Raw genomic sequence first — 15,630 nt, forward strand, 5'->3', positions numbered from 1 at the left:
CCTGTTCAAGCATTGTACTCGCACTCTGTGTAAGCTTCATTTATATCATGAGAAGGGGAGGAGACAGTGACATAAACACTCTCGTATTGTTTCCGCCTCCCCAGTCTGCTTGTATTCATCCCTTATCAGTCTAACAGGCTGTTTTCTTAGCCAAGTCTTTTGTAAATGACTCCGACTCCTCCCATAATCTGAGTGGCTTCTTTAATTAAATTCGTATTATGCTATCTCTCGCCTGTATCTGTGCCAATAATAACTAAGGCAGTGGGTCAGGCATGATTAAAAGAATGGGAGCACAATGGTTGATTGGCGTTTCCCTTATAGGATACTACTAAACTAAATCAATGCCATAATAAATGAAAGAATTCAGCTTCAGAAGTGTCACACCATACACTCAAAAAAAGTAGTTTTGCTGCTTGTTCAAATGACTTATTTAAAATGAGCTGGAACAACACAGTTCTTGAGATTTTTGGGGAAACTTAATTGTTTTATGTTCAATCCACCTAAATTTGTTACATTTAACTAAATCTGTGTTGGGACTACATGAAGGAATTGTGTGGAACACTGCATTTTTTACAATGTAAACTGTAAAAAAAATGCAGAGTTCCACACAATTCCTTCATGTTGTCCCAAGACAAATTGATTAAGTTCATAGTTTTTACAAATTTAAGGGGATTGAACATAAAACAATTAAGTTGTCCCAAAATAACCTTAGAATTGTGTTTCAACTCATTTTAAATTAGTAGTTTGAACAAGCAGCAAAGACATGTTTTGAGTGTATGCCTACATTGTAAAAAGTAATTTATTTTACTTTAATAAAAGTTAGTAAACCCAATGACTTAAAATCATGAGTAAACCAAATGTAACTGGGAACCGTTAAGTTGATGTAACTTAATTTTTTATTATTATTCACATAGTTAATTTACTTGTTTTTACTTTGTAAAAAAATTTAAGACAATGTTTTTACTCACTTTAAAAGTCAGCTAATCCTTTTAAAAGTAAGAGGTTTACTCATTTATTTTATTTAAAGTCAACTTTTTTTTTTTTTTTTTTTTTTTACTGTGTGTACATGACCAGGTGTACAGACATTTTGTTTTTGCTTCAGTTCTTTAAATCACTGGTTCCCTGCAGATGTTGGAAAAGTGATCAAGGGATTGTGAATAATTTCTACACAATCATTTCATGAACTACACCTGACACCTACACTAAACCAGATTTACATTTGACTTATTATTACACTGTAAAAAGTTGTCTAATTAAAAAAAGTTTCTGTATTTTGTGATTCACAAGTGTTTATTTCCATTTATTTACGGTTGTGAATTGCATTATAGGACCTTGATCTCTGCTCTGTCGACTTTTGATGTTGAAAATTCAACTCTACAGTTTAACAAAGTGACTTTTGTTGACATTTTAGTAGTTTGAAGTAATAAAAGAAATAATATATAGAGAGAAATAAATCTGTAAAAGAACAGACAATGTATTGGCAAGGCTTTTGTACCGTAATATACAACACCAACACAGACAATATATCACTTTAAACAATTAAAAATGTTCATAAAAGTCTCTCTCAAGGTTAAAAGTTGTTGGAAGAAAGATCAAAGTCCCATAATGCAGTTCAAAACCATAAATAAATGGTGAAAAATATAAACACAAAACTCAAATACAGAAAACTGCTAATTTACAGATTTTTTTACAGTGTACACTATGTTGGTAAGGTTCTGAAAGCTAGACTAAAAAAATCAGCTTATTTATTTAAATTATAAGGCTTTATTAAATGTGACATTTGTAAAATATCATCTCTAATAATGCAGTTGATCGTTTTAAGTTTTCATTTTGTTGGCCGGCCGACACAGTGGCTCAGTGGTTAGCCCTGTTGCCTCACAGCAAGAAGGTCGCTTGTTCGAGTCTCGGCTGTACCAGTTGGCATTTCTGTGTGGAGCTTGCATGTTCTCCCCGTGTTTGCATGAGTGTGTATGGGTGTTTTCCAGCACTGGGTTGTGGCTGGAAGGACATCCGCTGCATAAAACCAAAATAGTTGAGCCCGCTGTAGCGATCTCTGAAATGGAGACTAAGCCGAAGGAAAATAAATGAATTTTGTTGGCTATATACTGAAGGCTTATTTCACGTGGCCGCCTCTTTAAAAGCGAAAGTGAGGCTTTTGTGGCAAGAAACCCGGAAGTATTACCTGGAGTCACACTGAAACGGCATCTGTGATGGCGAATTGTTGTGTACTTGGCTGTATATCTTATCAGCGAAGAGAAAGTGACTCAAATGTATAATTTCACCATCTTCTGAGTGACCCGAAGGTCTATTCTGAATCGAAAATAAAAATAAAAAGGCATATCAGACCTCATTTTCAGCTAAGTTAAGGGAAATGGCACTAGTTAGCTAACGTTTTCTTTCCCAAACACGCATTTTAGATACCATTTATCAAACTCATGTTAACGAGCTGATTCTTTCTATTATATCAGATTTGCCATGATACTGAATTTGGGTGCTAAAATAAAAAAAACATCAGTTTCCTGCTAACATTTTAAGCACTGTTGAGCACGTTCTTAAACCGCTGATTTGCCATTGTGTTCACCAGTGCTCAACAGAAATGACTGTGATTGGCCGTGAAGGTCATCAGTTCACCGCTCTTCGCCGAGTGCAAATATTTATAGAGTGCAAATATAGACAAGTGATCTGCTGATGAATCAACTGATCTTCATGGCTTTAAAACGCTCTAGTGTCCGTGTATCTGTGTTTGCACTTGGTGAAGAGCGGTAACCTGATGATTTTCACAACCAATCACAATAATTTCTGTTGAGCACTGGTACCATGTAAAGGAAATGAAGAAGCAGTAAGGTTTTTCATGTGTTCATTTGCACATGGTTTCAGCTGATCACAAAACATTTTTATTAAACATAACTAAATTCACTATGTGTATGGCCTGATTGGTTCTTATATCCATGTTTACATCAGTTTTTGTAAGGCATTACATTTTAGAAGATGACTGATGCATAAAAAGTCTAGCAGGTATCGGGTGAAAAAAGGAGTTTGAGATTTATTTTATGTCTGCATTATTGGAAATGTAAAAACAATATTATTGCAAGCACTTAGTCAGTCTATCACAGCACTTCCTCATTTTCAATGATCATAATATAATGTCCCGAAGAGCTAACGTGGAGGAAGGGGAAGGCAGGTGTTGTGGGAGGAAGCAATTCCGCTCAGAGGATGTTTTGTCTTAACCCCTTGGGTGTCTCCACTGCTTGCATATCAAGTCCTTGTCATCACTTCCATTAACACCTGTGAGAACATTGCTTTTTGATGACCATCAAAGCTTCTGTTCACTCAAGAGTGCGTCACAGTTTTTCATTGAAACCAAAGCACACAAATAAACAAGTGCAGGTCTAAGGATATACTGTATTTATGATTTTGTTTAAAACATATGATTGAAGACAATTAAAAACTATTTCTCAACACCTTTCTGAACATAATAGTTTTAATAATTATTGTCTAATAACTGATCTCTTATCTTTGTCATAATGACAGTACATAATATATTACTAAATATTTTTCAAGATACTAATATTCAGCTTAAAGTGACATTTATAGGCTTAACTAGGTTAATTAGGCAAGTCACTGTTTAATGATGGATTTTGTAGACAATTAAAAAAAAATCCTAGCCGGAATAAAACAAATAACACTTTCTCCAGAAGAAACAATATTATAGGAAATACTGTGAAAAATGTCTTACTCTGTTAAACATCATTTGGGAATTTTTTTTAAAAGAAATAACAGGAGGGCTAATGATTTAGACTTATATTATTTATTCATTCATTTTATTTTCGGCTTAATGCCTTTATGGATCAGGGGTCGCCACAGGGGAATGAACCGCTGACTTATCCAGCATATGTTTTACACAGCGGATGCCCTTCTAGCTGCAACCCATCACTGGGAAACATCCATACACACTCATTCACACACATACACAACAGGCAAATTAGCTTACCCAATTTACCTATAGCACATCTCTTTGGATTGTGGGGGAAACCGGAGCACGAACATGCAAACTACCAGCCTGATCTCACGAGAAAACGTAAGTATTTTACGTTTTGACCGTTTAGTGGCTAATTCGTACGAATTCGTATAAGTTCAGTCGTACGACATTGTACGATTTTAAAAAGGAGCAAGGCACCTAACCCCACCCCTAAACCCAACCGTCATTGGTGGATGAGCAAATCGTACTAAATTGTACGAATTAGTTTGTACGAATTAGCCACTAAATCAAAAAGTTACGAATTGCCGTGAGATTGTGTTGAAACTACATACAGAAATACCTTGAACCAGCGACCTTCTTGCTGTAAGGCGATCGTGCTACCCACTGCGTCACCGTGACGCATTATATTATATTATATTATATTATGTCTTTTGAAGGCACACCAATCATGCTTTTTTAAGTTAGATAAGGGGACATCCAAAATGTATGCTTTTGGTATGTCTCAACAGAGTTGTAAAACATTCATTGTAAAACATTGGGAAACATTCTTTAAAACTTAATTTCCTAATCATTCCAAAAAATATTTACAAAAGGAAAAACCGCTTAAGCACAAGAAATATTTGTACAGCATTTTATGTATCACATCACTGGAGCCTGTTTAATAATGTCTGTCACTGTCATGGTAATGTAAAAAACATGAAAACAATGTAAAAATTGTAAGAAAGTCGATCCTGTAGATATGTTACAATGATTCAAATGTAAGATGCTGCATCCGAAAGCGCATACTTCCATACTATATAGCAGGGATCACCAAACTTGTTCCTAGAGGTCCGATGTCCTCGGAATCAGATTTTAGCTCCAACCCTAATCAAACACACCTGAACAAGCTAATCAAGGTCTTACTAGGTATACTTGAAACACCCAGGCAGGTGTGTTGAGGCAAGTTGGAGCTAAACCCTGCAGGGCACTGAACCACCAGGAGCGAGATTGGTGACCCCTGCTGTATAGTATGCTAAAAACAGCATGCGAGCCGAGTAGTATGTCCGAATTCATAGAGTTTGAAAAACATTATCGAAAAGTACCTGGATGACCTACTACTTACAGTGAGATTTTAAATTGCGCATCCGAAGGACGCAATACGGTTGTTGCTAGATCAGATATGGTTGCTGCCGGAGGTTAACGAAAATTATTTGTATTATTTATTAAATTTCCCATTAATTGTATTTTATTAACGTCTACCCCCACCCCAACCATCACAGTACTGTAAAAACAGTAGTTGTAGAGTATTATTTATGTTATCTATTAAATTACCCAATAAATTGAATTTTCTATTGTTTAACTTTACCCTAACCCTAAACCAAACCATCACAGTACTGTAAAATATTAATTATTATTATACAGTGTCATAAAAAATGCTACTATATTGATATGCACATCGCACTTCCGGCTGGCCACGTATCCTATCTAGACTTTACAGACGCAATGATATATCATAACGGTTTGCGAGACAATTAATAATTGGGAGTAAATCGACGCAACTGATGCGGCTAGGTCAACGTAGTACATTCGACTTCCGTTCATACTACTCACATTCAGATTATATAGAAGGTACTTTTCTAACAGTCGAGTAGCAAATTAAAATTTAAATGTAGTACTTACTGACTAGTAGGCGATTTCGGACGCAGCCAGTGACTTTGCCATCCTGTTTTACAATGCCATTGATCATACAACATTGCAACTGCTAAAAATATGTTTATTCTTTTAATACCTAGTTACTATATGTCAATTTGACACACTGCAAGTCGTCTTACAGCAAGAAGGTCACTGGTTTGAGTCCCGGCTGGGTCAGTTGGCATTTCTGTATGGAGTATGCATGTTCTCCCTGTGTTGGCGTGGGTTTCCTCCGGGTGCTCTGGTTTCACCCACTGTCCAAAGACTGTGCTATAGGTGAACTGAATAAGCTAAATTGGCCATAGTGTATTTGTGTAAATAAGTGTGTATGGGGGTTTCCCAGTACTGGGTTGCAGCTGGAACTAAACAATCAAATAAATAAAAATACATGTTAATCTTTAACACTGATATTATTACTTTTATTTATTTGTTTGTTTATTTACTCATCACAAAAAGAGTTTCTAAAATATAAAGAATGGTCTGCCGTCACCATCTGAATGCGTGGGAGGGCTCCTGTTTGTGTTGGTCATATAATGTCACTAGGAAGTTGCAGAAGGAAGGAAATGATGTAATGTCCTTATTTGTCTTAGAGTTTACAAGCTCTATTCCTTTTCTTTGGATGAGAAGTTTGGTCATTTACATGTTCGGGAGAGTGTTTTTTCCTTTCATTACACTAGAGACCTGCTTTCAATGTAAAAACAATTTTAATTATAACTATATTTTGTAAACTCCGTTCAACTCATCATCAACACATGACTACAGCTGCAAGTAAAGTTAAATGATTAGTCAGATTTGTTTTGTGATGTGTTGATTCTTGTTTGTCATGTTCTTGTACCTTCTTGGATGTTGTTGGGGGGGTGCATTGTGTGTACACATGGCTCATGCTTTCATGTTTTGTTCATCAAAGGTACTACAAAAAGTTGTAGCGATATAAAGGTGCAGTATGTAAGTTTGACACCCAGTGGTTGAACTAGGTATTGCATTCCTGGATCATACTCTGAATCTGTGTCTCATTTCAGAGTCTGCTACTGTCCGCCAGAGGTCGCATTTCGATCACGGACGCATTCTTTGAGAGTCTTTTTGAATGAATGAATGAATGAAATACCCTGTTTTCCACCAGGGCAACCCGGGGTGCTGAAATATAATTGGCTAAACTGGCATTGGGTTAAAAGAACCAAAACAAAGACAGACGTTCCGGCATGTAATGGACATATTCAAAGCAGAATATCTGATTCCAACATTGTTTTTCAGATAAACAAGAATGTTCACTTAGCATGTTTCTTAAATATCTGCAAACATATTAGGGTATTTTTATGCTTTAGAAGAGTCAAAAACTTACATACAGCACCTTTAAATATGATCATTCTTAGAAAAATTGGGTCTCATTTACGATCCAAACGTACCCACAACTGTATGTGTAAATGTGTGTACGAATGTTTTATCATGAATAAATCATGATTCATCAATTTTTATGCTAAAAAGTACATTTAATGTTAAAAAAGAAATTCAAGAACAACTTATACCATATATATATATATATATATATATATATATATATACACACAATAATCATGTACGCACAGGGATATACATGTAATAACTTGAGGCTCCTGGAAGGGATTTTAGACCTTTAGGAGCATGTGAAGGTAAGGGTGTACTCACAGTATGTACAGTTGCCTGGAACCGGGCCAAACCCTGCATGTCTCCCCTCCCGTCTCCCCCGATGGCCCGCACTCACATTACATTCAAGCCTGGGCACGCTTACATCATCGATGATGCGCTGGTCAGAAGCGCTCTCGCTCAGCACAGTGGAGATTTCTTTAGTTATATCGTCGTTTAAGTCATTTGATATGCAGTGACACTCAGTCAAATATGTCGCCGAACAGATCAGCCACTTTTGACGCTCATAAACAATCATAAAGTCCTCGTGCTACAAGAATTAGGAGGTTTGCTGAAGGTGCTTTCGTGCAATGAGAGGTTTGCGTCTTCAATAAACTACGACAGTTTGTGTTCATTGAACAGTAAGAATGATTAATAAATCCATATGAAACCCTCCCTTAAAAGTCACATCTCGCTTTTCAGTTTTGGGCCCAAGTGAACCGGGCTCTGGCACACCTCTTCCAACCGGGCCAGGGCCGGCCAAGAGAACCATGCCTGAGCCCGATTCCGAGCACTCACTTCTCAAACGATCCGGGAAACGGGCCTGGGCACGGTTCTGATAGCATAGTGTGAGGAGGCCCTAAGAGGGTGCAGTGCCACTGGCTGTCCTGTAAGCAAGCATCAGCGATTTGAACTTGATCCAAGATTCAACTGGTATCAATAGAGCTGTTACATTGGCTCTCTTTGGCTCACTGAAGACCAGACAAACTGCAGCGTTCTGGATCATCTGTAAAGGCTTGAAAGTGCAGGATTGGGAGACTATCTAGACGTGCATTGCAGTAGTCAAGCCTTGAAAAGACAAGAGCTTGGACTAAAAGTTGAGGGTCTAATTTTTCGGATGTTGAAAAATGCAAACCTGCAAGATTGAGCTGTGTTAAAAATATGCTCTTTAAAAGACAACCAGTGTAAAGTAACAAATTACAAATACTCAAACTACTGTAATTGAGTAGTTTTTCTCAGGAATTGTAATTTACTAAGTAGTTTTAAAAACGTGTACTTTTACTTTTTCTTAAGTACATTTTTAGTGCAGTATCGGTACTTTTACTCCACTACTTCAACTCAGTCACTATTTTTTCTTGTCTATGGGGATTAGGAAAATCAGTCCTGTGATTCCTGTCCAATCAAACACGCACAGTATTAAAGAGGTAAATCGCATTAAAATTTATTACCTCAAGACATGGGCAATTTTTGTAATTGCAACAAACTGTTTGGAAGCATTAAAAGTGTCCAAGATGTCCAAAATCTTTACATGCATTGACCCAGAGACTGTTTTAGATTCATGTTTAGATTTAGATTCATTATGAGAAAGTGACGGATGTTTACTGTATGAAGACCGAAATGGCCTTTAACACCCAGCAGGCACAGGAGCTCAACATGACATCAGATTGAAGTTTTACCCCAACATTGTAGGGACGTTGCATTTTGTTTGGAAATGAAAATCAGGTTGACGTCAGAACTCAATATCAGACCGACGTCAATGTCCAACGTCCAACCTAAAATCAACTAAATATCAATGTCTAATGACGTTACCAATGACGTCTATCAGATGTTGGATTTTGGCTGCCATATCCGACGACTAAATGTCAGTATTTGACGTCAATATTGGTTTAAGATGTTGGCTCAACGTTGGATTTTGGTCACTTTCCAACACAACCTAAAATCAACAAAATATCAACGTCATTTGATGTTATTGGACATCAAAATAACGTTGTTCTCAGACACTGGCTAGACATTGACTTTTGGTCATCTGATATCACAACCTAAATCTAACCTAATATTAACACTTTGATGTTGTGTGACTGTTGAACAATACTAAATGCACTACAGAATGTTACGTTTACACACATCCACAAATTGCATGTACATGCATCAGCTTTTTACAGCATAATACTGACTACTCTTGAGTTCTTTTGAAAGGGCTACTTATTACTCATACTTTGAGTAATATTTACAGCAGATGCTTTTACTCGCACTACATTTCTCGGCAAGTAATGGTACTTTTACTTAAGTATGATTTTTCAGTACTCTTTCCACCACTGAGGACAACTGATCATCCAGAATCACTTCTCCAAAAGTTCTCTTGCCAAAATGAACTCAAATATATATTGCTTTGATGGATTTTCTACTAAATATCTTCAATTAGTTTTTTACATTTCATTTGAAGTATCCTAGGGCCTTAACACTACCTCCAACAGTTTGCCCAGATGGTCTCACATTCAGATTCTGACCAGGCTCGACCTTAGCTTACAATGTTTAAATCAATATCATATGGTTTTATCTCTAAGATTAAGATTTCTCTCTTCTTGCAGATATGCCGTCTGCAGCAACATCTTTCTGCTGGGGAATATCAGCAGGACCTGTTCCATAATCAGCTGCCCATGTTTGTATCCCCATACTCCCAGCCCCCCTGTGGCAGACTAAAAGAACTCATTAAGCTGTGTGGAGGAACTGTGTGCCGAAGTGTACGGCAGGCTGGAATTTGTATTGGAGGGTATAATGGCAAGAAACCAGAGGGGAGCTGCAGTCTTTCAGAACAGTGGATTTTAGGTAGGATTGCATATTATTGAGGACAGTGAGTCGGCAGATATACATGTAAACAAAATCCATATATACAACAGTGTAAACAAAACTCATAAACATCATAAATTCATTCATCTGACAAAAGTCTTGTCACTAATTTAACTTTTAAGAACAATAAATACTAACTTGACTTCTAGTTGATCATTTGGTGTCAAAGGTGGCTTATATGAGAGGCAAAATCTTCTAGATTACGCTTATTTTACCTAAATAAAATATGATGCCTTGATTATTAATTATTTAATTAGGACAGGAAGGTCTCATTTAACGGAAATAATAATAAAGAATATAAAGTCATGGTGCGGTGGAAAAGAAATTAATATTGTGTATTACTCCCATGAGCTTAAAGGACTGCATCCTTTAAGTCATCTGGAATGCCAAAGAAAGTGTTCTTGCAGGACTCCCAGAGTTCATCAAGATTCTTTGGATTCAGCTTCAATGCCTCCTCCTTCATCTTACTCCAGACATGATCAATAATGTTCATGTCTGGTGACTGGGCTGGCCAATCCTGGAGCATCTTGACCTTCATTGCTTTCAGGAACTTTGATGTAGAGGCTGAAGTATGAGAAGGAGAGCTATCCTGCTGAAGAATTCGCCCTCTCCTGTGGTTTATAATGTAGTGGGCAGCACAAATGTCTTGATACCTCAGGCTGTTGATGTTGCCATCCACTCTGCAGATCTCTCGCATTCCCCCATACTGAATGTAACTCCAAACCATGATTTTTCTTTCACCAAACTTGACTGATTTCTGTGTGAATTTTTGGTCCATGTGGGTTCCAATAGGTCTCCAATACCTTCTGCCACTTTTCCAAATGATCAACTAGAAGTCAAGTTATTATTTGTTGTTCTTGCTACTGGGATCAACCACAAGGCTTTTACCTTTGTCAGGTAGTGTAATTACCCGTGTAAAACATTTTGAGCTTGTACACTTTTGATCATATTTAATGGTGTGGAATGGTTAAATGTGTTCAAACAGCCCAAAAATACTGCATTCTCTCCACCTACTGAGTGCATTCATAGGAGAATATACTGTTGAAGCATTTTAGTCAGATGGAGTCAAACTTTTCCACTAATAATATTGAGTATTTGTGTCTTTATTTTTAAACTAAGAATAAAATTGCTAAAAAAAAAAAACATTTTTCATTTTCTAATAAAATGTTTGAGTCCTATAACGGTTTTTAGCAATGTGCAAGGCAGTCTCTTTCACCATCTAATGGTGGAACAATGTAATATGAACTGTCAATCTCTACAGACATTTTACAATATAAACTAGAGTATAAAATAGTGTGTCGTTACCGAGGTATAGATATTCCAAAACTACTGGTTTTAGGTTTACTTCATTCAGGAGAATCCAGATTATGGTACTACATGAAACCGGGGTCTCAAACTCAGTTCCTAGAGGTCTGTGGCCCTGCACAGTTTAGCTCCAACCCTGCTCACTCAATTAGTTTGATCAGGTGTGTTTAATTAGGGTTGGAACTAAACTGTGCAGAGCTGTGGCCTTCCAGGAACGGAGTTTGACACCTGTGACCTAGAACATTAAAAATTCATATTGAGCTCTCCCTGTTTCATATAACGCAAATGCTTTATTCATTTCAGATTGTGTCACACATCTCATACTGCTCCCATACAAAAATTATGTCTTGGAATGAAGATCCAGGAACATGGAGAATGTGGAGAATCTTTGGAATTCGTCTATTGAAGTTGTTGATTTTGTAGATGAGATGTAACTTTCTTTTTTCCTTTGTAGCTAATTGTTATTAAATATTCTTATTATATGTGTCTTGAAAGTGAAGTGTTTTGTCCAACATAGGCTCATTGTGAAAGCGTAGCCCTATATAAGCCCTATATATATTTCTGGAGATTGCAAATTATGTAGCCAGAGTTACATATGGCTGCATTTAATCTTTTAAACAAAAAATATGGACTGTATGACGCCGTTCCTTTCCGGGCTTACCAGCTGACCACTTACCTTCATATTGACGGCTTTTCTGCTGTTATCAGTTTGTCCAGTGGCTTGTCGCATACGTCGGTAGACTTGAGACACAGAGAGAAGTTGGTGATGGGGTTTGAGTCTGGTGAAGAACGGTTCCAAAAAGCAAGAAAGACAAAAATAATAGCCAAAAATAAAATAAACTAGTAAATAACAGGGTGAGAATGTGGTAAAACGGGGTAAAAATATGGCTGCCGTGAGGGCTTTTCTTTTTCTGCATTGCTTTTGAAAACACTAACAGTTGGGTTTAGGGATGGAGAAAGGTGGGTCAGTCAGTCTGTCGACAGCGGCCTCTGGTGGATTTACGCGAGAACAGCAGGCCTGTATGGCTCTCACAAGATCAGAAAAAGGCTACACAGCGGCCTCTGGTGTATTCACAAAAACAAAACAAACAAACAAAAACTGTATTTGGCGTTCTCCAGAAAAGTATATGGGGGTACGTTTTCAGAAGGAACCTGGGTTGGTTTTGTCATGGTCATGTCAAAGGGATACTAAAATGTAAATACTGCATGTGTCCTTTAAAGGCCAAATTCTAGATTTAGTCTAATTTCAAAGTAACAGAGTGTGTCTGCCACTCAAACTCCCGAACCCAGAAAGCTGTTGAAGAGTTTAGAGTAGGGATGTCAAACTCAATTCCTGGAGGGCCGCAGCCCTGCACAGTTTAGTTCCAACTCTAATTAAACACACCTGATCAAACTAATTGAGTCCTTCAGGCTTGTTTGAAACCTACAGGTAAGTGTGTTGGAGCAGGGTTGGAACTAAACTGTGCAGAGCTGCGGCCCTCCAGCAATTGAGTTTGACATCCCTGGTTTAGAGGACAATAATTAATTGTCCAAATTTAAATATTCGTAGTGCACATGAAGGGCTGTAATACAACAGGGTCTCACTCAAATACTAGGGAGCCAAGCTATTCAGGGCTTTGTATACATTTTCCAATCTTATTGACTACTTACAATGTTTAATAAGGAGCCGATGCTGATAGAACCGGACTAATATGTTCATAGTACTTTCTAGCAGCTCCATTTTGAACTGAAATGTGTTTAGTCAGGCAACCACCTAGCACATTACAGAAGTCTAACTAACGCCTGTTTCACACTGCAGATCAGCCTATCTCTGTCTATTTTATCTAGTTACCTATCGATCTATAAATACAATTTTTTTACTTTTCATCTGCGCCAAGGCCAACTTCCTCCTATGCTGTTTCCTTAACCTGCAGGTGTTTATTTTACAAATCATATAGATCCTAAAGAACTGTATGCTTCTCACGCTCTGAGGAGTGTCATTCTGGTGCACTCAAAAGACAATCACCTGTGATATCATGTCATTTTGTTTTTGATTGTCAGGATGATGTAGGCCTTTAGTCATAATAATATTTTTACAATATAGTGATAATGATATTTATACATAATCAAACCTGTGTGCAACTTAGTAAGCAAAACTAATACTTAAATTGTTTGTGCCCAAATAAATATTTGTTGCTGTTTTTAATCGTTTAAGTTATTTTGATAGAATATATAAAAATTTGTGAATTTAACCTCTGCATTTCTCGGTAACTCAGATGCACTCGGTAGGTCAGAAAGCCGTGTGTGTGTTAGACTATCGTCACAAAATGCGGCGAAAATTCAACACGACTGTTGGTAATAGTTTGCTTGCAGTGCTTCCACTCGGAGAGCAGCATTTACAGCAGATCTTTCAGCCCACAATATTGTAGTGATATTAACGTACTGTAAACTAAGTAACTTAGAAATCATTTTGACTAAGGTCTGTCTTTAAACACTGAAAGAGTACTGCTGACGATACGAACTATAACTTTGCCATCTGAATGAACAAAGAAAGACCACTGATCGCTCACTCACCAAATCTATAGAGACGGAACAATCAACACCAACTGGAGCCACATCTTTATTAAAAGGAGACGAGCAGCAAATCCGGATATCACCATTTCCAGATGCAAAAAGCTCTCGGGTAAAAAATAAAAAGTTCCATACAAACGTATTTCTGCTGCGTGTCACGTGCACTGATTGGTTTCAACCAAATCTTACTCATGAATGAATGCAGCACACTCAGACACGTCATAAGGTACTCCCAGGTACAGTGGTCCATTCTACACGCTGGAATACACGCTAAGATCTCATGGCTGTGACGCAGCTTCAAACCGGAAGTACGAATTTGCTCTAAATAACTTAACATCATGTGTACATGTATGGGGAGTGTATTTGTAGAGTATGTATGGAGTAATCTGTGTGTATATATAGAGTATATCCTATACTATATGTATTGAGTGTATCATGTATATGCATGGAGCGTATCATATGCTATATGTATGAGAGAATACAGAGTGATTTTGGCAGCCCTTTTGCTCGCTCTGGATAAGTACAGTTCTTGGGGAGTAGGAAGGGTTGTACCAGTGATTTGCTCAGCAGTGTATCTGTATAGTATGTATACACTCAATGTACCATGTGTTCAGTGGTCCAGCGGTAATGTGATTCACCTTTCACACCAGAGACCCGGGTTCTATCCCAGACCCTGACAGGAGTGTATAATGTATGTGTATATGTATAGTATGTATGGAGTGTATCATTTACGATGTGAATGTGTATCATGTATAAACTGTATCATGTCTGTGTATATGTATGGAGTGTATCATGTATATGTTTGGATTTATACATATATGATTTGAATGGTGGAGTGTATCATGTGTATGTCTGTAGTATGTATGGAGTGTAGCGTGTGCTCAGTGGTAATGAGATTTACCTCTCACATACAGACCCTGACAGGAGTGTATCATGTCTTTGTATATGTATGGAGTGCATCGTGTGTGTATGTAGTGTATCATATACTATATGTATGGAGACCATCATGTGTATATAAATATATGGAGAGTATGTATGGAATAAATCATGTATATGTGTAGAGTGTATCATATATTAAATGTATGGAGTCCATCGTGTGTGTGTGTATATATATATATATACATGATGGATATATATATATATATATATATATATATATAGTATGCATGTAGTGTACCATGTGCTAAGTAGCTCAGTGGTAATGTGATTCACCTTTCCTGGGTTCTATCCCAGACCCTGACAGGAGTGTATATGTACAGAGTATATCATATATGATGTGTAAGTGTATATGTATAGTATAGAGTGTATTATGTATATGTATGGAAAGTATCATGTCTGTGTATATGTATGGAGTGAATCATGTGTTTATATATATGGCTTTAATGGCGAGCGGAGTCCTCAGCCATCAGATATCACTTCAAAGCAAAAGGCACTAATCCCGTCACGTCTGTGTTTTTGAGGCAGTTTGGTCACTTTATTCATTTTATTTGAAGAATTGAAGAATTCATTATTATAGTTTTATTATTATTGTTATTATTATTGTTGTGTTTTACTTTTTATTTTTTATTGAAATGGCCAAATTGTGACAGAGGACAGTTGAATGTGCTGGCCAGATTGTTTTTTTTATTTGTCTAATAGCTAAATGACAGTAGGCTACAATTATGTATACATTTTCTCCAAAATAAATCAATAAATAAAGAAACCCAGCTAAACATCCATCTAACCAGGGCCACAGTGGGACTCCTTTTCAGCCCTGGAGTTTCAAGCCTTAGACCGGCCCACCTCAGTTCATGACTGACTATAATAAACTAATTCATTTCCAATTCAGTTTCTAATGTTTTTCAGTGAATAATGTGTGTATATGTATAGAGTGTATCATATGCTATATGTATAGTGTG

The 15,630-nt window shown here is 37.1% G+C and overlaps 1 protein-coding gene across 2 annotated transcripts in view; it reads left to right on the top strand.

Moving 5' to 3' along the window:
* Nucleotides 1-11,715, top strand: part of mcph1 (microcephalin 1) — a 50,444-nt gene extending 38,729 nt beyond the window's left edge. For both annotated transcript variants that reach the window (XM_056471397.1, XM_056471398.1), the window contains exons 14-15: nucleotides 9,619-9,856; nucleotides 11,486-11,715. In XM_056471397.1, coding sequence (XP_056327372.1) covers nucleotides 9,619-9,856; nucleotides 11,486-11,538 — 291 coding nt within the window. In that variant the 3' untranslated portion in view covers nucleotides 11,539-11,715. The remainder of the gene's footprint in view (nucleotides 1-9,618; nucleotides 9,857-11,485) is intronic.
* Nucleotides 11,716-15,630: the final 3,915 nt, after the last annotated feature.

Source organism: Danio aesculapii, chromosome 13 (assembly GCF_903798145.1).
Source record: "Danio aesculapii chromosome 13, fDanAes4.1, whole genome shotgun sequence".
NCBI lineage: Eukaryota > Metazoa > Chordata > Actinopteri > Cypriniformes > Danionidae > Danio > Danio aesculapii.